This window comes from Balaenoptera borealis (assembly GCF_965194805.1).
Source record: "Balaenoptera borealis genome assembly, chromosome: 15".
NCBI lineage: Eukaryota > Metazoa > Chordata > Mammalia > Artiodactyla > Balaenopteridae > Balaenoptera > Balaenoptera borealis.
The window spans coordinates 64,914,565-64,938,481 of record NC_138871.1 but is presented as its reverse complement, the minus strand read 5'-3'; the positions used below and the strand labels follow the sequence as shown (position 1 = coordinate 64,938,481).

The 23,917-nt window shown below is 40.4% G+C and overlaps 1 protein-coding gene across 4 annotated transcripts in view; it reads left to right on the top strand.

Annotated features, from left to right (window-relative positions):
- The window catches only part of RASGRP3 (RAS guanyl releasing protein 3), a 119,014-nt gene extending 95,305 nt beyond the window's left edge, over positions 1 to 23,709 (top strand). Inside the window, exons 9-15 of one of the 4 annotated variants that reach the window (XR_014234766.1) lie at positions 4,337 to 4,452; positions 7,301 to 7,448; positions 12,196 to 12,232; positions 14,486 to 14,611; positions 14,957 to 15,321; positions 16,676 to 16,896; positions 18,017 to 18,119. Coding sequence is in view for 3 of the 4 variants with exons in the window: in XM_082356757.1 (XP_082212883.1) it covers positions 4,337 to 4,452; positions 7,301 to 7,448; positions 12,196 to 12,232; positions 14,486 to 14,611; positions 14,957 to 15,321; positions 18,017 to 18,166 (942 nt within the window). In the remaining variant the exon portion in view is untranslated. Of the gene's footprint in view, positions 1 to 4,336; positions 4,453 to 7,300; positions 7,449 to 12,195; positions 12,233 to 14,485; positions 14,612 to 14,956; positions 15,322 to 16,675 lie in introns of all 4 variants that reach the window. The other 3 variants (XM_082356757.1, XM_082356756.1, XM_082356755.1) reach the window with 3 other exon arrangements.
- Positions 23,710 to 23,917: the final 208 nt, after the last annotated feature.

Below are 23,917 nucleotides of genomic sequence, written 5' to 3'. Positions count from 1 at the left end.
CACGGAGCGGCTGGGCCCGTGAGCCACAACTACTGAGCCTGCGCGTCTGGAGCCTGTGCCCCGCAACGGGAGGGGCCGCGATAGTGAAAGGCCCGCGCACCGCGATGAAGAGCGGTCCCCGCACCGCGATGAAGAGTGGCCCCCGCTTGCCGCAACTAGAGAAAGCCCTCGCACGAACTGAAGACCCAACACAGCCAAAAATAAATAAATAAATAAAGTAGCTATAAAAAAAAAAAAAAAAAAAACTACAATGAGGTATCACCTCACACCGGTCAGAATGGCCATCATCAAAATATCTACAAACAGTAAATGCTGGAGAGGGTGTGGAGAAAAGGGAACCCTCTTGCACTGTTGGTGGGAATGTAAATTGATACAGCCACTATGGAGAACAGTATGGAGGTTCCTTAAAAAGCTAAAAATAGGGGCTTCCCTGGTGGTGCAGTGGTTGAGAGTCTGCCTGCCAATGCAGGGGACACGGGTTCGAGCCCGGGTCTGGGAGGATCCCACATGCCGCGGAGCAACTAGGCCTGTAAGCCACAACTACTGAGCCTGCGCGTCTGGAGCCTGTGCTCCGCAACAAGAGAGGCCGCGATAGTGAGAGGCCCGCGCACTGTGATGAAGAGTGGCCCCCGCTTGCCGCAATTAGAGAGAGCCCTTGCACAGAAACGAAGACCCATCACAGCCAAAAATAAATAAATAAATAATTTTTTTTAAAAAAGCTAAAAATAGAACTACCATACGACCCAGCAATCCCACTACTGGGCATATACCCTGAGAAAACCATAATTCAAAAAGAGTCATGTACCACAATGTTCGTTGCAGCTCTATTTACAAAAGCCAGGACATGGAAGCAACCTAAGTGTCCATCGACAGATGAATGGATAAAGAAGATGTGGCACATATATGCAATAGAATATTACTTAGCCATAAAAGGAAACGAAATTGAGTTATTTGTAGTGAGGTGGATGGACCTAGAGTCTGTCATACGGAGTGAAGTAAGTCAGAAAGATAAAAACAAATACCGTATGCTAACACATATATATGGAATCTAAAAAAAAAAACGGTTCTGAAGAACCTAGGGGCAGGACAGGAATAAAGACGCAGACATAGAGAATGGACTTGAGGACACGGGGAGGGGGAAGGGTAAGCTGGGACGAAGTGAGAGAGTGGCATGGACTTATATACTACCAAGTGTAAAATAGATAGCTAGTGGGAAGCAGCCGCATAGCACAGGGAGATCAGCTCGGTGCTTTGTGACCACCTAGAGGGTTGGGATAGGGAGGGTGGGAGGGAGACGCAAGAGGGAGGAGATTTGGGGATATATGTGTACGTATAGCTGATTCACTTTGTTATAAAGCAGAAGCTAACACACCGTTGTAAAGTAATTATACTCCAATAAAGATGTTAAAAAAAAAGAAATCACAGGGGAAAGAAAGATTGCTTCATTATAACTGGACTCTAAGTCAAATGTTTGCATACATGTATTTGCAGGGAGAACTTACAAACTTTTTGAAAATCCAATTTAGTAGAGGGCAGTGGAAAAATTTAGCAGAGGGCAATGGAAAAAATTTTTATTTTTCTCTGATTATAAAGAAAGCCAGGGCGGTCCACTGGTTAGGACTCAGCACTTTCACTGACATGGCCCCAGGTTCAATCCCTGGTTGGGGAATTAAGATCCCGCAAGCCATGTGGTGTGGCAAAAAAATAAAAAATTGAAAAATTAAAAAGCTGAATATTAAAACATTTCATAAAACAGAAAATAGTAAGTTTTACTTTCAGTACTTGATGTTTCTTCTGTCTAGGGTTAATCACTGATAATTTGTAGATCATCTTGTACGAGTTTATTCTCCCCCCACACACACACACACGCATATATACATGTATATCTTTGAGCAAGCTTGTTCAGTTATTTCCTTAGAACAATTCCTAGAAGTGGAATTGCTGTGTCAGAGTAAGCACTGATTGTCCTCCAGAAAGATTGTGGCTATTTGCTTTACCAACTTGATAAGAGAGTGCCTATTTTCTCATAACCCTAGGAAATTATCAATTGTTTTAATGCTTTCCAATTTGAGAGGTAAAAAAAAAGTTTCGTTAGTATTTCTATAATTACTAGCAGAATTGAATGTCTTTCCACGAATGTATTGTCCATCTGTATTTTTACTTTGGTGATCGTCTGTTTTCCTGTTGTGTCTTTCCACTCATATGTGTTGCAAATGATTTTCTCTGTCGTTTATATTTAAATTTGTTAATTGAGCTTTTTTGATTCAGATATTTTGCATTTTATTGTAATGAAATACTTTTGTTTATGACCTCTGACTTGGATGTCATCCTAAGAAAGGTCTTTCCTACTCAAAGATAATAAAATATGAAAAATATTTTTATCTATTTATCTTTGGTTTTTTATAACTTTATTTTTACATTAAAATATTTAAGGCATCTGGAATTTAGTTTGGGGGCAATTTATTTTATAAAATTATCAGCCATTTAACTCAACAGCAATTATTAGATAACCCATAATTTCCCTGCGGATTTGAATAGATACTTTTTGATATTCTGAATTCTTACATACATGTGGATCTGTTTCTGGACTGTACTCTCTGCAGTAAGTTACAATACCATGTTGTTTTGACTAATGTAGCTTTGATTTCTGATAGGGCACGTTGCCCCTCATTACCTGTCATTGTTTTAGTTGAAATATAATTGACCTTCTAAGTGTTCTAGGTGCACAACATAGTGATTCAATATTTCTACACATTACAAAATGATCACCACAATAAGTCTAGTTACCATCTGTCACCATACAATGATATTAAAATATTACTGACTATATTCCCCATGCTGTACTTTCCATCCCATGACTCATTTATTTTATAACTGGAAGTTTGCATCTCTTAATTTCCCTCACCTATTCATTCATCCTCCCACTCCTCTCACCTCTGGCAACCACATGTTTGTTCTCTGTGTCTATGAGTCTGTTTCTGGTTTTTTTTTGTTTGTTCATTTGTTTTTTAGATCCCGCATACAAGTGAAATCCTATGATATTTGTCTTTCTCCGCCTGACTTATTTCACTTAGCATAATACCCTAAGGTCTATCTATGTTGTCAAAAAATGGCAAGATTTCATTCTTTTTTATGGCTGAGTCATATTCCATTTTATTTATATACCACATCTTCTTTATCTATTCATCTATTGATGAACACTTAGGTTACTTCCATATCTTGGCTATTGTAAATAATGCTGGAATGAACACAGGGATGTATATATCTTTCAAATCAGTGTTTTTGTTTTCTTTGGAAAAAATACCCAGAAGTGGAATTGCTGGATTGTATGATAGCTCTGTTTTTAATTTTTTTAGGAACTTCTATACTGTTTTCCATAGTAGCAGTACCAATTTGTAATCCCAACAACAGTACGTGAGGGTTCCCTTTTCTCCACACCCTCACCAACACTTGTTATTTGTTGTCTTTTTGATCATAGCCATTCTGACAGGTGTGAGGTGGTATCTGTGTGGTTTTGATTTGCATTTCCCTGAGATGAGTGATAAGTGATGTTGAACATCTTTTCATGTGTCTGTTGGCCATCTGTAAGTCTTCTTTGGAAAAATGTTTATTCAGGTCCTCTACCTATTTTTTAATTGGGTTGTTTGTTTTTTTGATATTGAGTTGTATGAGTTCTTTGTATATTTTGAATATTATCCCCTTATCAGAGATATCATTTGCAAGTATCTTCTCCTATTCAGTAGGTGGCCTTTTCATTTTGTTGATAGTTTCCTTCCCTGTGCAAAAGCTTTTTAGTTTGATACAGTCCCAGTTGTTTGTTTTTGCTTTTGTTTCCCTTGCCTGAGATCATTACTCCTCATCTTAAACAATTTTAGGCTATTCTCAACATGTTCAGTTCTATAGGAACTTTAGAATCAATTTGTTCATTTCAAACAAATTCCCACTGGGATTTTGACTGCAATTGCATTAAATGTGTACTTTGATTTTTGAGATAATTTAACATTTTAAAGTTTCATTTTCTATTGTCATGGTATTGGCATTTGTGAATTCACCACGCCTTACTCCTACTCAACCCTGAGGTCTCAGTTTAGACCTTGCTTTCTCCAGGAAACATTTTAAAATCTCCCTTCCCCCTCTCCCCCCGCACTCTGTCTTTATCCTCAGCGTTGCACTTATCTCATTATACCATAAAGGCACCTCAATTTTGTTATCTCCCACTAGATTCCAAGCTCCTTGATAGAAAGAATAATATGCGAGTTATCGTTGCTTTCCCAATAACAATTCAGAGGCTGATTCATAAATAGTCATTCAATAAATATTTGCCTTTCCTTTGCAGTCTGTGTTTAGAAACTATGACCATGACCAGGACGGGTACATCTCCCAAGAGGACTTTGAAAGTATAGCTGCCAATTTTCCCTTCTTGGATTCCTTTTGTGTGCTGGACAAAGATCAGTAAGTTTAATTTTGTTATATTGTGATGCAACTGTCCCGAAGCAGAAAATTACTATGAAAGGAGAGCAGGGAAACCTTTAATTTACGTCTTGACAGAGTTGATCCTAGTGTATTGATGAAAGGTGTCTAAGGTGTCTTTTCACTGATTTTTTTCTTGGTGTCCACAAACATGACTGGCTGGATGGAATCACAGGGCAGACCACATCATCAGTGTTAATTAAGTACAAGTGCTCACTTGCAAATTAGCCCAGCTCTCCGTTTCCGATATTACTGCTGCAACTTAGCTAGTTCATCAACCCCAAAACCTCCATCAAAAAAGAATAGAGGGCTTCCCTGGTGGCGCAGTGGTTGAGAATCTGCCTGCCAATGCAGGGAACACGGGTTCGGGCCCTGGTCTGGGAAGATCCCACATGCCGCGGAGCAACGAGGCCCGTGAGCCACAACTACTGAGCCTGCGCGTCTGGAGCCTGTGCTCCGCAACAAGAGAGGCCGCGACAGTGAGAGGCCCGCGCACCGCAATGAAGAGTGGCCCCCGCTCGCCAAAACTAGAGAAAGCCCTCGCAAAGAAACAAAGACCCAACACAGCCAAAAATTAATTAATTAAAAAAGAATAGAGACTAAATATAGTTAAATCTAGCATGGTGGAGTCCTCAGCATCAGTGCACCCGGGGGCAATATTAAAAGTCATCAAGTAAGTAAGATCTTTTTTTAGATTACTTACGATCTTCAGGAGAGCAGGTGATGGCTGCAGATAGCCAAGAAGTGTTTATGCTTTGTTTTTTTCCTTTGCTAGTTCAAAGGTTGTCTTGAGAAACAAAGGAAAAATATATTTCTCTTTAGCTTCAAATGATTCATGAGAGATTAAATAACTTCAGAGGCTAAAACCTGGATCATTAAAAAAAATAATGATTTAAAAAACAAATTTGCCAAGAAACCCTGGCATTAATAATTTTATCACTTCATTTTTAATTATGTGAGATTAGTTCCTAGTTAAAAAATCATCTGTAATGAAATGCTGGATTTTGTATTGGTTAAATGTCCAAGTTATATCACATTAAAATTCTCTAATATTTTTGTTGATGTGAGAATCAAACGAAAATTAAAGCCTTGGTACTTTATCATAAATGTCTTAAAACCTTAATCCATCTTCATTGTATAACAGAGAATACTTTTAAAATAAACTTAAGTTATTAGAAACATACACTTCCTTTATAAAATAAAATTTAAGTTACCCACTAACTACCCACTTCTTCCCTCAGTTTGTTTCTGTCAGTGACATGTTCGTAGAACATGAACTTAAAATCACTTCCCAGTCTTCATTTTGTTTCTCTGCCGGTTCTTGTTTGGAACAGAGACTGTCCCAGCAGATATATTTTTTTTCCTAAAAAAACTTTTTTCCCCTAAAAATGAAGGTTTAAAGTATTCATAGTTTACATGATTTCTTTTGTCAGACAGGCTTAGATATGTTGATTTTGAGAGGAGAGTGGACCATCCAGGAGAAGATTCTAACAAGTTGTCAAAGATATGGCGCCCAGATTCAGGAGAACGGTTAGGGCAAGAGATGTAGATTGTTAGGTCTTCAGCCCAGTGGCATAAGCTGGAGTTCCAGGAGTGTGAGCACATTCTGATGGGAAAGTTTAGAGGAACATGAGCACGGGGGCCTGAGGAATGCAACTTCAGGGACTCCTCTCCCCACGTGCAGAAGCTGAAAGGAAGACGTGGATCCTGCAGAAGAGCTGGCAAAGGAGGAGCATAGGAGGCAGGAGGGAAACCAGGGCTACACGGAATCACAGGGGACCGTGGAGGAGGGAGTGTCAAAAAGGAGGAAACCTGTCCCATGTCACATGCTGCCAGGAGGTCAAGTTCAAGGAATGAGAAAAGGCTGCTGAGGATGTCACTGTGACAGTTTCAGTAGAATGGTGGGTTAGAAACCTGATTATATGGAGGAAAGAGTAATTGAAAGAAATGGAAAAAATGTCTAACGAGTACTCTTCTTGAAAACTTCAGGAGTAAGAGAAGAAAGAGGGAAAAGACAAATGTTGGAAGTGGAGGCAGGATTGAGGAAAGACATTTTTAAGGAGGGGAAGTCCTGAGTGTATTTGTAAACAGAGGAAAGAGTGGGTGACAAGATGCGGCAGGAGGAGCATGGTCCTGGAGAGGCTGGAGAGTTGGGGATGGGAGGATGACCCCAAGAGAGGACCGCCGAGATATAAAGGGATTCTGAACTGGCACGGAAGGGTGTGGAGAGAAGGCAATAGGCAGCTCCCTTACGCCAATGGATTTGATCTTTTTTGGTAAACAAGAAGTCAGGGTGTGTGGTGGTAGATGCAGCCAGAGGTTCTATGTGGAGAAGATCTGGGAGAATCACTCTAGTGAATGGTCTGTGAGCCAGTAAGACATGAATGAAAAGATTACCAATGGTAGTGGCCCGGATGACATCAGGCAGAATGAATTTGAGAATGGTAGGTCCAGTTATCACAGTTTTCTGCCTTTCTCCAGCAACCTGATTCTTGCAAACTCTATTGTGAGCCAAAGGCTAGAAAGGGGGTGTCTTTCTGGAAGCTACTATTTGGTAATGAAGAAGACTTTCTGTGCTGCAGTGCACAAGCCACACACACACACACACACACACACACACACACGCACGCACACATATCTTCTGCTTGCTAAGAAAGCCTTTGACACCGAAAGCTGTCCTTTGAGGTCCTCTCTTTCAGATGTGACAGGAAAGTGAACATTCCCCCCCTGCTTTTGGCCAGAAAGGTTTGGGAGGTGAGTGATTTAAGTGTGGCAACTACTTAGCAACATGGTATTCAAAGATCCCTCTCTTCTTTGATTCTCTTCACAGGGATGGTCTAATTAGTAAAGATGAAATGATGGCTTACTTCCTGAGAGCTAAGTCCCAACTACACTGTAAAATGGGACCGGGATTTGTCCATAATTTTCAGGAGATGACCTATCTCAAGCCAACCTTCTGTGAACACTGTGCAGGATTTGTAAGTCTGTTATCCATTGCTTTCTCTTGTTAGTAGTGATTTGTGCAGTATTCTGACAATGTGGGAAAATGATACATGAACAGAGTCCATTGTCTGCCTTAGATCCAAAGTAAAACATGATGGCTCCCTGAAATCAAACATTCAATTAAAAACAAAAGCAAGATCTGCAGATTTAGCTATGTTCTTTCTAGGAATGCAGGGCTGGAGAAGACAGGGAAGGCTGGTGAGGCGTATTAACTCAGGAGAGCAGTTTGTCTGTTAATACCTGCCAGGGAAAAGTTCTGCCCAATGAGCCCTGGCATTCATCACTGAGTGCAATTAAGTGGTATATTTATTGTAGCCAGTTCCTCTCAGTTCTTGTTTCATATGGTCTCAGTCACTAGAAATCTATCATGATATGGCTCCATAATTCCTAACTCAGAAAGGAAAAAAATCTTTTCGAAGAGAAGACGGTTATAATAATAAATAACATTTACTCGGCATTTGACAGTAATAAAATATTTCCTGAGGCATTAGTGTAATTAATCCTCATAACTAGCCCATGAGGTGGGCATTTTACTCTCCCCATTTGCATATGAAGGTAGAGAGGTCCAGAGAGGATAACGCAAGTTTCCCAGGATTCCACAGCCAGTAATGACTAGAGCCGGGACCCAAACTCAAGTGTTCCGGCTTCACCTACACCACTGCAACAAGTGGAGGCTGTACACCTCACTGCCCCACATCTGATGATTCTTTAGCAACTAAGGTCAGGTTTGGCCCTGGTGTTAAACAAAGACCCTCGAGCTCTGAACCTCTTCTAGGTGATATGCAAGTACTGTAAGATGGAAAATGTAGTACTCTACACAAGGGTAGCCCAGCAGCCAGGTGAGTGGCATTTGTCCAGATGCCAGCTCAGTTTTGGTAGCTTCTTTCAGCAGTCATGTCCCCCTGTGGACCCGTATGGAATTCGTAGCTCATATCATATACCCTCCCATGAAATTACATTTTTCTCTTTCAGTCTTGAATAACTGGCTTTGGGGAGCCAAACGGCGGGAGTCTGAATTCAAGCACACACCCCTCTGAGAATGGGTAAATTAGAGGCAGTGGTTACCTCAAAGGTGGCCCCCCGTGATCATAGAAGCTGCTGTGATCAAGGGGCAAGGCAGCCTAACCAGCTCTCTTAGCCCACCCCAGGGAAGGAGAGGTTCTCCTACCAGCTACACCACTGGGATGGCATCACCTGACCATTTTATCATCAAACAAATACTTTTCCTTTTTCATGTATCTGTCTTCTGATGGGAATTTTTGCCTGTATCTAGACCTGAAAAATGCTCAAGTGGTACGGAGCCATGTGTAACTCTCTCCTGCAGAGTGGGGCCCAGGGAATCTGTTTGGCCCTGGCCTGGCACAGCCAAAAGTCAGGCTGAGACATCTGACCCATGGTGTGGTGTGAGAGTTGGTAGGTCCTTATCAAATCTCAAGGTCTTGTCTCTGCTCTCCAGTCCTTCTGGATGTCTCTCCCTTCCATGGAGGCTCTGGTTCTATAGAAGCAGCAAGGTAGGCTTTCTTGGGAGCTTCCACACACTTCCCTCCCCAACTCATCAGAGCGGATTTGCTGGTGCTAGGTTTCTGATACAGCTGTGATCAGGTCGAAAGCTCTGGACTTGGAGTCCGGAACTCTGACTTTGAATCTCAATTCTGCCCCTTATTAATCTATGTCCTTGACCAAATTATTGATCATCTTTGAGTCTCTGTTTTCCTATCTGTAAGAGGGGGTTAAGACTTACCTGCCATGTTGCTGTGGTGATTAAATGATATCAGACATGTTGCATACCACAGAGCTCAGAGTAAATCTTTCTCTTTTTTTAGTGTTCCTTTATGCTTTTGGAGTTTTATCGAAATTAACTCATTCAGAGTTTTAATAGCCCTTTTTATTTTTCAAAATATACTTAATTTCCTTGCTATAATTTGAGTTGATCTTTACTCACACACCTTTTTTAAAAAGCTCTTTGGTTTTCAGAGGGATTTATAAATACCATGCTCTAGCTGGGTCATTGAAAGGAACTGTGGGGGAATAGAAGGAACTATTTTTTAGTGCTTGGACCACCTGCTTTTGAATAAATTCCATTTTAAGGGTAAGGAAGACAAATAGACACTGCTTGAGATACATTGATTTTAGAATTAGAATTCCAGAGCTGAAAGAATTTTGCTAATTCCCTTATTTTGAGCTCTGGAGAAGTTAAGTGACTTCTCTAAGGTCACATGGGTCACTAGCAGCAGAGCCATGACTCATATTCAGTTCTCCTTACTCCCAGGCCAGTGCTCCTTCCACCACAGTCACTCCAAGTCTTACAGCAGCCTGAGGTCTCTAAGTCAAAGACTGTGGGAAGTACCCTCTCCTGTCCTTGGCTGGCACGCTGACCCAGAGCCTCTTCGTGCCTCGTGTTGTCTCCTGCTTCTTAAGTAAGCATTAGCAAGCAACGCCCTGACTTGCCCGCCTCATGGGACTCATGCTTGACTTTATCTTTTAAAGCAGTTTCTGCAGCTATGCTAATAACGTGCCATAGCCAGAGATTCGGATGCTTCTTAAACCTTATCCTTTCTTGTCCTAGATCAGCGGCTTTTGTTCTGATCACTCACAAAACTCCCAGGAGCAATGGCTTCCTCTCTTTCCCTGAAGTGACACACGTTTCACATTCTTCTTTTCCTACTTACTAGCTATGAGATCTTGCCAAATGACTTCACCTCTCTGTAGCTTAGTCTCCTCATCTGTAAAAATGAGAAAATTATTATTACCTATCTCATAAGGATATTGTGAACATTAAATGAACTGCTACTTGGGACTTCCCTGGTGGTGCAGTGGTTAAGAATCCACCTGCCAATGCAGGGGACACGGATTTGAGCCCTGGGAAGATCCCACATGCCGCGGAGCAACTAAGCCCGTGCGCCACAACTACTGAGCCTGCGCTCTGGAGCACGCGAGCCACAACTACTGAGCCAACGTGCCACAACTACTGAAGCCCACGCACCTAGAGCCTGTGCTCTGCAACAAGAGAAGCTGCTGCAATGAGAAGCCCGCGCACCGCAACGAAGAGTAGTCCCCGCTCGCCACAACTAGAGAAAGCCGCGCGCAGCAACGAGGACCCAACGCAGCCAAAAACAAATAAATTAATTAATTAATTAATTAATTAATTTAAAAAATGAATTGCTACACATAGCTTAAAACTGTGCCTTTCACATAGCAAGAGTTCATTAAATGTTAGCTATCATTGTTATTTTTGTTATTACTATTACCAAGGACTCTGTGAGGAAACGATTTCTCATCGCTACAAAGTTTCCCAGATGTGGGACCTTGCAAATTATTTAACTTCCTGCATCATCACACTCATCTTTTATAAAAGGGAAGCAAACTGGATTATCGTTAAGATCCTTATAGCTCTGACAGATGTGATTGGCCTACCCACCCACTTCCCTTTTCTGTACTGACACCTCCCCATCCCTTTTCCAGTCATCCTAGGCACCTGAGGCCTCGCTTCCAGTTAGTTGTCTTAATAATCCTTCCTGTCTCCAAGGCAAAGTGTTGCCCTGTCCCAAGAGACATTTGCATCTTAATAGTGTTTTCTGAAGGACCAAATAACTTTTAAGGCCCAAAGGAATCACTCTCCACTGGTGGAATTTCCTTGTCAGAAAGAGAGTAAGGAGCAACTTTCCCAAAGCCTTGAATCCCTTCACATCAGCAGCTACTCTCCTAGGGCCACGATGCCCCCACTCAGGGCATTGTTCCCCTATAACACATTGTGAACAACACTCCTGTCAATGCCAGTAGCCCACCAGCCCTGTTTCTTTCAAAATTATTTTATTAGGTAGATATCAGACACTTAGCCTAACCACTCAAAGTGTAGAAATGGCGCTTCTCCAACTTGAGCTAAGCCCGTTTAATTCATCAGCACTGTATGTTCCTGATGCCCCTGGTTCCCATATGCGAGTGCTGCAGGAGGCCTGGGAAAGAATGTGGGAAGTCCCCTTCTTCACGGAGATTACAGTGTGGCAGAGGTTTGTGAAGACACCACCACCAGGATGATGCCCCTGAACCGCCTGGGCAAACACTCCCTTGTTGAACTGTAGGCCCTCACATCCCTCCTGAGACTCTCGTCACTTCCTACATCCTACTCCTTACTTGGTTGGCAGAATCTGAGCCTTTTCTGCATCTCCCACAACCCCAGCACAGGCTAAACATGCAGCAAATGCAGAGAATAAATACAAGAACAAATGCAAAATCTTTTCCTCTTCTGTATTCTTTCAAGGTAGAAATGCTTCTCAGAAAAGAATCAAGCAAAATCCAAATGCTTTAGTGGGATGCATTGCTTGGGTCGCTTAATTTCCCGTAGGGGGCGCCAAGAGCAGCTAGTGTGATTTTAAAAAAAGCAGAGGGAGCCAGGGGCTATCAAAGGCAGAGTGACAGAGTCTCCCTGTGAGTTTTGCTGAGAGCGCGTTATGCCAAAGTCCAATAAATGCACCAACATCAGTTTCCCATCCCAGCTGCCGTTTGGCTCCCAGAAAGAAAAGGGAAGCAAAACTCCTGTTATTGCCCCAGCTGGGGTGGGCTGGGAGAGGGTTCTTCTATCTGACAGGAAGGGTGTCAGGAGCAGCTACATCCTGTTTGTGCTCTACCAGGCATCACGCTTCCCAGGACTTCCTTCTCTGTGGCCTTGTTTTCTTTCCAGATTTCTCTCCAGATTCCCTGACATTCCTTTGTCTTTTGTTACAGCTCTGGGGCATAATCAAGCAAGGATACAAATGCAAAGGTAAATGTTACTTTGTTAAATTTTTTATTTTATTTTATTTGTTTAATTAATTTGTATTGGAGTATAGTTGCTTTACAATGTTGTTGTGTTAGTTTCTGCTGTGCAGCAATGTGAATCAGCTATACGTATACATATATCCCCTCTTTTTTAGATTCCCTTCCCATTTAGGTCACCACAGAGCACTGAGTAGAGTTCCCTGTGCTATACAGTAGGTTCTCATTAGTTATCTATTTTATACATAGTAGTGTATATATGTCGATCCCAATCTCCCATTGTTAAAATTTTTAAATGTGACTTTTGGGCCACGAATCATATTTGTCTGAGGGAAACTTTAAAGCTCTTGGCATCATGGAGAAATTGGGGCTTTGGGGCTACCGGCAACTGAAGAGTTAATGGTCCAGTAAAGGACTCCCTGAAGTTTTGGAGATCCCAGGCTGGAATTTTATCGCCTGTTACAAAGAGCAAGGAAACCACACTTATTATCCCACACACATCTAACCCCCATCTCTAAGATGTCTTGCCCATCATCAGCACACATTTAAGGTGGGAATTCTGAGGAGGGCAAGCCTAATGGAAATACTGTATATAAGAACTTTGTCCTTCAAGGGAAAAAAAAACCCATGCTCATTTCTGTTAAACATATGCATTTCTTTCTACTCTCACATAGCTATTCCCTCCTCTACTAAATCACAGATGATGATGAGAAAAGAGGAGATACATTTGCCCCTTTCAATGAATTTGTTCATATACTTCCCCCATTTAATTGAAATTTATAGCAATTGAATAAATATATATTTGATAAATGCAATAGGAATGTTTGGCTACTTGTAGATACATGATTATTACACATTGGTGTTCAGAAAACTGCTGGATATTTTATGCAGACTGTTTATACTGGTTCTTTTAAGAGTCTGATAATGCTCTTGAAAAATATAATAAAGCCACAAAATGAAATATCTTAATCACAGAATGCCTTCAGATCAATAATGTTCCCTTGTGATGCCTTTTTTCTCTAGCTGTCATTTTACATGAACAGGGAACTTCCTTGAACCTCTATGGGAGCCACCTTTTAGTGCTCAAAAAACAAACAAACAAACAAAACCTTCCCTTTTGTTCTCTGAATCAGTTGACTTAGTCTAACTTGAATTTTTACTTTCAAGCAGCAGAGATACTGGCTTCTGCCCCTTATCCCCTAGATGCACACAGACACATAGAAACACACACACACACAATTTTGTGAAGATGAAAATCAATTAAACCCTAGGATCTCTGTTCAGATGGTATTTTCTCTTAAAGACACATAGAGTGAAAAGTCTAATTAAAATAGACCAGACATGTCATTGCAATTTGATCTTTCCCTGATGTTATTACAAAACTATTTGAAACAAGACCATTTAGGGGAAAATGGGTATTGGAAATAATGAGAAAATTCCTCTTTGATGGTGAGAGAAATATACCCTATAAAATGATCATATCTGTTCAGTGATTCTAAGAGAAATGTAGGACCCTCATCGTATGAAGTAATTGTGTTGCTATCTTCCAAAGTGGCCAAAATTTTGTACCCCAAGTAGCAATTAACATCTACTTTCTTAACTAAAGCATCTAATGGGAAGGCCACAGAATCTGCTGCATGCCACTTCCAAGCCACAGTCAAATCTGAGACATGTTTATTGAGCATATGCTCACCTTGTCTTCTGTTTCTATGCCAAGAAAGGAAGCAAAAGATATAATCGCTTGCTCTGGAAAAGGTTTTGGGAAATGAAGAAGAATAGAAAATGTAGACAAATACTGAATGGAGGGACACCATGCTGTAAATATTTAGAGGCAACTGTAGGTCCTGGGAGAGACTAGATGCTGAGGCTTCTCACCCTCATTCTGGCTCAGGGAGCCTCTTTGTGGGGAATCCATCTTGGTCTGGAGAAGAACCCCAGTCCCATGTAATTTGCATTTAGTTTTGGGCAAAGGCAACTCCCCATTCAGGCTGCCCCTGCTTGTTGCTCCCCAGCACTTCAGTGAACTGTGTAGAAGAAGCAGCTGAACAAATATAAGAGAGAACTTTAGGAACCCCAGGAAGGGAAGAGAGTCCCACTGGCCCTTTTACTAGCCCTAGACACACCCTGTGGACCTGAGATTAAACACAGAAACAAGGGTGGGGGAGGGGAGGCGTGAGAGCCCAAACGCCAACCTGGAATCCTGGTCAGCACCTGACATGCGGTTCACACTAATCACCTGTGATACTCTGGGTTGTTTCAGACTGTGGAGCCAACTGTCATAAACAGTGCAAAGACCTCCTGGTTCTGGCCTGCCGGAGATTTGCCCGGGCGCCCTCCTTGGGCAGCGGTCATGGGTCACTGCCTGGAAGTCCCTCGTTGCCTCCAGGTAATGTCCTCGACTTTCTTTCCTACTGCGATTTCTCTCTGCTCATGCCTTCCATGCCTGCACTTCGGTTGGGTTCTGGATCTAAAGCTAGCCAGAGCCATTATATACATGAAGGTTTTCAGGGTAAGCAGCAGTGGCTAAAGACCCTTGAACCCTACACGCTCCTTTCGGCTTTCGGGTCTCAATAACATGCAGTTCACCTGAGGCCAATTTCATTCCGCCTCTGGTCTGTTCCTCTAGGTCCTTGCCCGTCGGACTCCTGTTTGCACCCACTTTGACGGTTTGCTGTGAAGCAGTCGGATGTATGATGAATCACAATAATCACAGTCTTCTTTCCCCTTCCAGTGCAGGATGAAGTGTTCGAGTTCCCTGGCGTCGCAGCTGGACACCGAGACCTGGACAGCAGAGCCATCACGCTGGTCACAGGCTCCTCGCGCAAGATCTCCGTGCGGCTGCAGCGGGCCACCACCAGCCAGGCCACCCAGACCGAGCCTGTGTGGTCAGAGGCTGGCTGGGGGGACTCAGGGTCCCACACCTTCCCCAAAATGAAGTCCAAGTTCCACAACAAAGCCGCAAAGGACAAAGGCTTTGCCAAGTGGGAAAATGAGAAGCCCAGGGTGCAGGCTGGTGTGGATGTTGTTGACCGAGGCACTGCGTTCGAACCAGATCAGGATGAAGCTGACATGGTTGAGACCAGACAGTACGGTGAGGTCAGTGCTGGTCAAACCACAAATAAAATCAGAAGAGGGAGGCTGAAAGCAGCTGAGATGAGCGTTACAGTGAGTCCACAAGGCAGCCTGGTAGTTTTGAAGGCAGAATGGTTGGGAATCAAGACATATCACTTTTAGTCTTGTCTTTGGCTAGTTATGTGACTCTGGACAAATGGTCTCTTCTCCTTGGACATCAGTTTTATGATGTATAAAACTGAACCGAATGGGTTCTAAAACTCAGTGAAGATTTCCGTGTCTGTATACTGACGTGATGTCCAGGGACCCTTGACTGTTGCTTGTATCCAATATAACAGTATGCTATACCCATAAGCTTAGTTTTCCAAGCTAGAATCAGGGTCCAAACTCAGAGGAGGCAGTGGAGGCAAAAGACATGTAGATAGAGAAGGAGAGCTGTAAACTCTTGCCCCTACTTAAAAAAAAAAAAAAAAAAAAAAAAAAAGGCTTTTGACAGCATCATGGAGGAGAGGGTGGTGAATATCAGAGACATGGGGACCTCAGGGTTCTATACGTCAGGCTTTGCCTCCACACAAAAAGTATGTTCAAATCATCCAAAGCAAATTGGGAAACATATGGAATTTGTTAGAACAAGCTGAAAATATAAATTGATTCAAGATGGACTTAGATAAATTTATTAGTCAACAGTCCATAGTGTATTAAGAAAAAGGATTTGGGGAAATTGGTGTCACATTCCTAACCTAAAAGTAATGTCATGGAGGGCAGCCATTGCCTCCCTACTGAATCATTTTCATAAACAGAGTATTAGGTTAGGTAGAGATCCTACTGGATCAAGCCAGTGCTCTTTTCTCTTATGACTGGTCCTCCACATTCCACCTATCCTCAGGAGATCTAAGCACACAATCTCCATAGTTTCCTATGATGAGAAAATCGCCAATGACCTTTAACCAAAATTCCTCTAGCTCCTTCCTCATCGAAGACAATTAGTAAGGATGCCGCACATGATCTTCAGTAGTATGAAGTTTATTGTAAGTTCCTGCTGAGCCATTGTTTCCTTTCTTTTAACACCAACTTTTAAAACAGCTTTATTGAGATATAATTTATGTACTATAAAATTTACCCACTTAAAGTGTATAATTCAATGGTTTTTAGTATATTCACTGAGTTGCACAACCACCACTACAATCTAATTTCAGAACATTTACATCATGTGCTGGGTGGACTACATGATCTTTTAATTCCCTCTAAATCTCGAGTATACAAGGCACTGATCATTTGAGATGTTCCCTTGAAATTATCTGATAAACTGCTTTTTAGAAGTAGTCTTATTTTTTTTAATGAGATCCAGCCATACAACAGGTTCTGATTCGTATTGCAGGAAGGCTGACTTCAGGCTGAGGACACTGAAGGCAATTGTGTTGGCATTTGGAAGGAGCAAGATGAGACACTCTGAAGAACACTCCAAAACTCAGGAAGTTATCTGAAAAGATATCTGGACATTTACTGCCTTGTGACACTGTGGGATCTCCCTGATTGAACTATGGGACAGAGGATTTACCCTATGAACTATTTATTTCCTCCTTCCCTGCTTCTAGTGAGGTGCCACAAAGACTGTGTTATGTAGTTGGTAGTTTTCTCTCCTATCTTTCTCTAGAGCCATTTATATACGGGTGAAATGAAAGCTTTTGTGCATGTACTTGATATTCATTCTCTAAACTCAGACTTTGCTTTTTCTGTGAGAATGTTATTTCAGTATTTTTATAAACTTTTGAGGGGGGTGTTTAACGAGGAGTCGATTTAGGGGTCTTTTTGTGTGCTTTTTGGACGGGACCAGGACTTATTTTTTTTGAGGGACAAGGAAGCTCTTCCAGACTTGGAAGGCAGTGGTTCTTCTAACGATGATCTGCTGCAAGGAGAAGCTGTTTACATTGTTCTTACCGTACAGTTGCTATTATAATGTGTAACAAGTCACACTTCTGTAATCATATAAGTCTTGCCAATTCTGCATCACTAGGTAGCTATGACACAGCCATGAAAACTATCCTAATATTTATCATTGCCATGGGGGAAAATTAACTAAATACATGTCCCATCTCACTAGGTTTAGCCATCTTTCATAAGACTGCTATTAAGAAGTAGGAATAACAATTTAAAAAATCAATTCAAGTTTTTGGGAATAAAATTCAGAAGAAAAACAAACCATCCCTCAAACCCCTTACTGAAATGCAATTTTTAAAATTCAACCAGCAATTATTAAAACCTCAAAATAGTTTTAAGAATTTTGTTTGTTATAAAAGAAAACTTTTTGGTTGTGAAAGAGAGCTCTCATGCTCTTCCTAAGAAATTGCCATCGTGGTTAAGAAGAGTCATAGAAAGCAAATCATCACAAACCACCTTTGATTAACGTTTCATTTAAACTTTTAAAGTATCAGTATTTTGAATATCTTCCTTTGACCCAACATTACTAGACGTGGGTCTGTTTCTTACATGATGAGAGGAGAAAGAACTTGGTTGAAGATGTTCAAAAATAGAGATGGGTTTGAGCCTATGGGTGAGGAGAATGACCTGCTACCAAGTGCCCAGTCAGAAACTGGACCCACAGGGGTGCACTGGTCTGCATTTGGGAGTTTAAGTGTGTATAATCCACGTAAGACTGAATTTGTTTCTTTTAGGGCAGTCTCTTCAATAAAAAAATGCCTTTCTTCTCATTTTCCATTAGGTAAATGAAGACAGTTCTGTTCAGCAGACACTTGTTGAGTACCTGCTCTGGGCAGGTCCTGTGTTAGATGCACAAAGAGGAAGAACTCTTCGTCTCTGCCCTTGGGAGCTGAGAGCCCATGGGCATTTAAGGCAAGATGACTCCTTATAATAGAGTTTCAAATTCACTAGAACTGACTTAATCATGCCAAACAGATTCAGAGATCAATTTGCAGAGATAATGCAAGTTAAATGAAGTTATTAGGTGAGGGAGTTGTGATTAAGCTCAAAAATATAAGAACTCACCATTTGCGAGCACCTCAGAAAGCAAATAGCCATCCCCAATGTTGGTTCCATGTATATATACTCTCTATTCCTATTCACAAATGCAATGAAATACATGTTAACAAAATTAAAAAGAGAAAATGGCAATTTAAGTACAAGAAACCCTTCTTGTGTGTGTGTTTTTTGTTGTTTTTGTTAATGAATGTTAAGACTATTCTTTTTCTTCTCAAAGCAGTTATTTCACTTGCCACTTAGTTTGGGTTATTTTTGATTTTTCACATATAAGAAGAGTTTTCTAGGATCAGCCTTCCTGTTACAAAGATACTAAATGAACCTCGAGTAAAAACAAACCAAAAAAATAATAAAACTAACATATTATGTGTATATATGTATGTGAACTATTTTTGTATATGTGTGTATATATGTGTTTATATGTATACACAGGCACACACACACACATACACACACACACACACACTACTATTATTACTTTGCTGAAGAGGAATTTGAGTCCATAATAAAGCTGCTTTATAATTTTGATAATATCATTTACTCATAACCAATGGTGACTCTGATGTTTCCAATATGTCAATTTCCTATAATCAATAAAATAAGTAAATTAGGCAAACCCATGGTGGAGCAAAAAGAACTATGATGGTTGGTTCCTCCAGACCTTCCTTTTGTAGGTTTGATGATCACTGTCAAAGCAAAAACAAAACCAAACTCTTAACAGTGAATATTGGGAGTTGCCTGGTGCTCTAGTGGTTAGGATTCTGGGCTTTCACTACCATGGCCCGGGTTCAATCCATGGTCGGGGAACTGAGATCCTGCAAGCTGAACGGCACAGCCAAAAAAAAAAAGTTAATATTATTAGATACTAAGAGAGGAAATGTTAGATACTGCAACTGAGTCTTCATTGAAGGATGTGCAAATTGTATTGATGCTTTTTGAGATCTGCCTAAACCAGAGAGTGATCCTAACCAGTATTTGAACACTTTATGTTGAGTGGCTATTTTCCTGAAGCAATAATGTCCCCAGATTTCCATGGTAAAACAGCCTCTCCAAAAGACAGAGAGGTTTGCTGCTTAACACTGAAGACAGGACTCCTACAGAAGGAAGTGCCAAACTGTTACTGATGGCAAGAAGCTTAAGCATTCCTAAGATAAACACCTTGATTTTTGAATGAGGAGGTAAATTCAGTCAAATGAGATTTCCACAGCACACCTTTGGCATGCAATCCACAGCCAGATTTAAATCCCATCTCTGCCAGTTGTAGTCATGAGATCCTGGGCAAGTCATGTACATCTATTTGAGCCTCAATTTTCACATTTGAGATGGAGAGATTTTACCACCTTCTTCAACTACCTTATAGAGTTGTTGTAAGGATCAAGTCTAATAGTACATGTAGAAGTACTTTGTAAAGACCTTATAAATTAATATTATTTTACAGTTAAACATGGTTCTTCCCTAAAATTGTCTTCAGACTACATGTTTACATGGCTGTGTTCTTTGGAGGCTCTAAATCCAACATTTAACTAAATTTTGTGTCAAAGAACAATTAAAAAAAGAAATATTCACACGGGTTTTTCTTATGCCTGGCACTGTGTGTGTATAGGGTCAGTTCTGCTCTGTTTTCTAACATTAGCTGTTCTCACTCTGTTTGAAAATAGGTAGACAAGATTAAGAAACCAAATGGGTAAAATATAAATAAGCTTAGAGAAAAATAGGTCAAAGTATAAATGTGCTTAAGAGGCTGACTCTTGGAAGAATTTATTTTACTACAGGGAGACAAAAGGAAAATAAAAATTAACTTTTCAAATAAAAAGGATTCCATTTATTTGACAACTAGAATGTATTTTATAGCTATTGAAGGTGGTAATGATAGGAAACTACTTGGAATTTAAGGCTCATTCAGGAAATATCTTCCTCCACGCTTCATCCAAAACTTGCTTGCTGAAGTTTAGAGAGTACTCAGACCTCAAACAACAATATTTATTCTCTTTTTAAAATGTTAATGGCAAGCACTTTGGAATTCACATCTATTCAGAATCTAAGTGACTTGCAGTTTATACATAATAGCATAAGGAAAGCATCACATGGGGCATTCTATAAGACAGTTGACCTGAATGCTTCAAAAATAAAATGTCTTAAAAAAAAAAAAGGAAACAGGATGAAAGGAGCAGTTATGGATCAAACAAAACACAACAGAATGCAGCGTTGTAAACCTTCATTGGATTCTGAACCAAAAAATAAATAAAGCAGACATTTTTGGAGGGCAACTGTGGAAATTTAAATGTGAACTACATATTAAATGACATATGGAATGAATGTTAATTCACTCAAGTATTATAATGATTTTATGTTTATGTAGGAGAATGTTTTTATTTTTAAGAGATACCTGGTGAAGTAGTTAGGGATGAAGTATCAATGTCTGCAATTTACTTCAGTAAAAAAAAAAAAAAAAAGAAAGAAAGTTTTTATGCAGAGTGATAAAGCAAATGTGGCAAGATGTTAACGATTGTTAAATTTAGGTAGAGGGTATGTAATAGGGAAGAACCTCTGTATTCTATTACAAGTTAATCACTAAAGGGATGTTCCCTATAAGCTTAAATTATACATCATGGCCCATCTCTGGGAAACCTGCCTCCCAGGTAATGAACGTTAAGCTAAAATACCTTTGTTTAGCTCACAGGAAACATCCTGACCAGACCCACCTGTGAATGACTGCAGGCAGGAAGAAATTAACACATCCCCTCCGGAGGCTGACGGGAACCAGGAAATGTTTGACTTTACTGCCTCCCCTTTTAGTATAGAAGAAGCCTGAATTCTAGCTCAGGCAAGATGGTTCTTTGGGACACAAGTCAACCATCTTCTCGGTGTGCTGGCTTTCTGAATAAAGTCGCAATTCCTTGCCCCAGCAGCTCTCTTGATTTATTGGCCTGTCCTGCAGTGATCAGTATGAGCTTGGACTTGGTAACAAATTTTGGTGCAGTCAGCCATGAGCCTTGCTGCTCGTGGCTAGACAGCTCTGGTTGGGGAATTTTCAGTTAAGGCCCTAGCAGCTGCAGGGGTCACTTGCCCTGAAGATCTTCCTTTCAGATTTCACCAAAGTGGCACTGGTTGCCCCAACGCTTGGCAGTTGGAGCAAGGAATCAGCACTTGGGAGCCAATGGGCTCCAGACAGCAGGGAAGTCACTCCGGTATGTACAGTTGGGACTTTCTTTCCTCCCTGGGACTTTTTCTCTGGAATAAGCCAATTTATTTTGTATTTGAGTGGGGTACCCTGTTGATGAGAGGGAAGAGTTGTTGGACTTTTACCCAATTTGTGAACTGGTTCATTTGTTTCTTTGGATGCTAGCATTTGTGTGTATAGTTTGTGTTTTGCTTGTCTTGAATTTCTGTCTTTAAAAATGGGGAATGTTTCAACTATCCCTAAAGAAAATCCTGTGTGGCACATTTTGGATAAGTGATCTGATTGTAGCTATGAACCCATGGGTGAGAGGAAGATGATATTTTTTTGTAAAAATGTGTGGCCGTAGTACCTGTCAGGAGTTTAGGCAGGGTTATCTTGGGGCCCTGTGCACCATGTACTGCTACTCTTGCTGTGTTAATTGCACAATTTATGGTCTCCTGTGTCGTTGGTATATGTAAAACCCCAAGACCAAACTTGAGGGTTTATTTAGGATTTTCTGTTTGTCCTTTGGATTTTTCATTTTGTTTGGTACTGTTTCTCCATTTACAGCCAAATCAATTCTGTGATATTTAAAACTTTTACTGATGTCAAATGGAGGAAACAATCAGGAAAAAAAACCCAAATATACCTTGTCTGTTCTTGTCCAAGAGTGGGACATTCCCAGGGAGAAGAGAAAGTTTCCACTTGACTCCTAAAATCACCAAAAGCTACAAATAGAAGTGTCTTTTCCATAAATACTAGTAAAAAGGGTTTAGCCATCTAGACAGGTGATCTTGATTTCTCCCATCTGCCAGAAACCCAGTTTGAATCCAATCTCTTTTGTAACTGATGGGTTTTACATTGTTGTACCTGATTCATGGCTGAAATTTTGGAATGGGAACTATGAGATTCCTGTGTTTGTATGTGTGTTATAGATGCATGGCACTGTCAAAATTAATCTGTAAAAGAGCTCTATTTAATTAGCTTAAAGGAAATTAAGCACTTATATAAATACTCAAATATAAAAGACTGGCCAGAATGAATTTTGGGTTCATGTGATCTAGGAAATATTCAGTATTGAATTAATATCTGGTATTAAAGTTAGCTTAAGCTTGCTTGTTTGATTAATACAGACATGTCTTTAGAGTCATCAATTTAGGTGTAATACATTTATTGTACCTAGGTTTACTAGAAATCAAATAAGACCTTATTATTCCTGTTACAAAGTTTGTCAGCAAGAAAGATAACAATATGACAAAGCTTTTAAGTAAATAGAGGTAAATGAGGTAAGAGTTTTAGATAAACTCTATAGGAATAATTATGTTTTGGGAATGTCTAACTAAAATAGTCTCTCCAGATTTTCATAACTTGAAACTAAACTAAGTTAAATGAAGAGAATTCATTGACTATCTGGGTCATTTCAAATAGGATAAAATATTAGAACATTAATTGCTGGGCAGTCTAAGTTTACCTACCTTTGCCTTCTTAGGAGAGGAAGACTAAAGCATACGTTTGTCAATCAGGAAATGCTAGTATGACAAACAGATATGGATATCCATTGTATTATTTTTTAAGGCTTTTCTGAAGGTTTGTAGTTTTAAAAAGTTGTGGGGAAAAAATAATTACTGCTTCTCTTACTGGAATTCATCAAAACAGCAACAATGAGAATAAAAACAAACAAACAGAAAAGCCAAGCTCCATTTGCAGAGAAACTAGAAGAGATCTGAAATACTAGGCCCAACAGAGGAAAGATAAAAGCATCAGAGATTGATCAGAGAGGCTTGCAGGAGAACATGGAGAGAAGTTGCTGTAGTGGAGAGGGATTCAGCAGCTGCAATATAAACAAACAAACAAACAGCAGGCAGCGACAAATACCCCTCTCAGCACAGAGGGGCACAGTCTGAAGTGCAAATCCTCAATCCATTGTTTAAAACCAAAGGAGTGGATACCAGCAGGTGGTGGTAGCCTCCTGGATCTGGTCTGGTTCTGAGAAGCAGTAGGGAAGGAACACACAGATGGAATATTTGCAAGAAGTGATCTGTCTCTAAGATAGCAAACTGCTAGAGAGTCCTTGTGATGGAAAAAAAAAAAAAAAAATCCCACAGTTGCCAATCCCTGACAATTAGCCTTTGGTAAGCGAAGTTACATGTAAAACCTAGGATTATAAGACAAATTTCACCTGGCCTGGATATTATCCTGGCTTCTTCCCTACAGGAACTTCCTACAAATTTTGGATAAGAACTCAAAATTAAAATGGTTAAGACAAAACAAAAACCCAGAACATACTAGAGGGGAAAAAAAGGATAGTTAAATGTGAGACCTCTCACCAGAAAAAACAAACAAACAACACTGTTACAAAGCTAAGAACTAAAGCCACTTAATGAATTCCTGATCCCAGAAACCATGATAATAATAAACACTATTTTTTTAATATCTTTATTGGAGTATAATTGCTTTACAATGGTA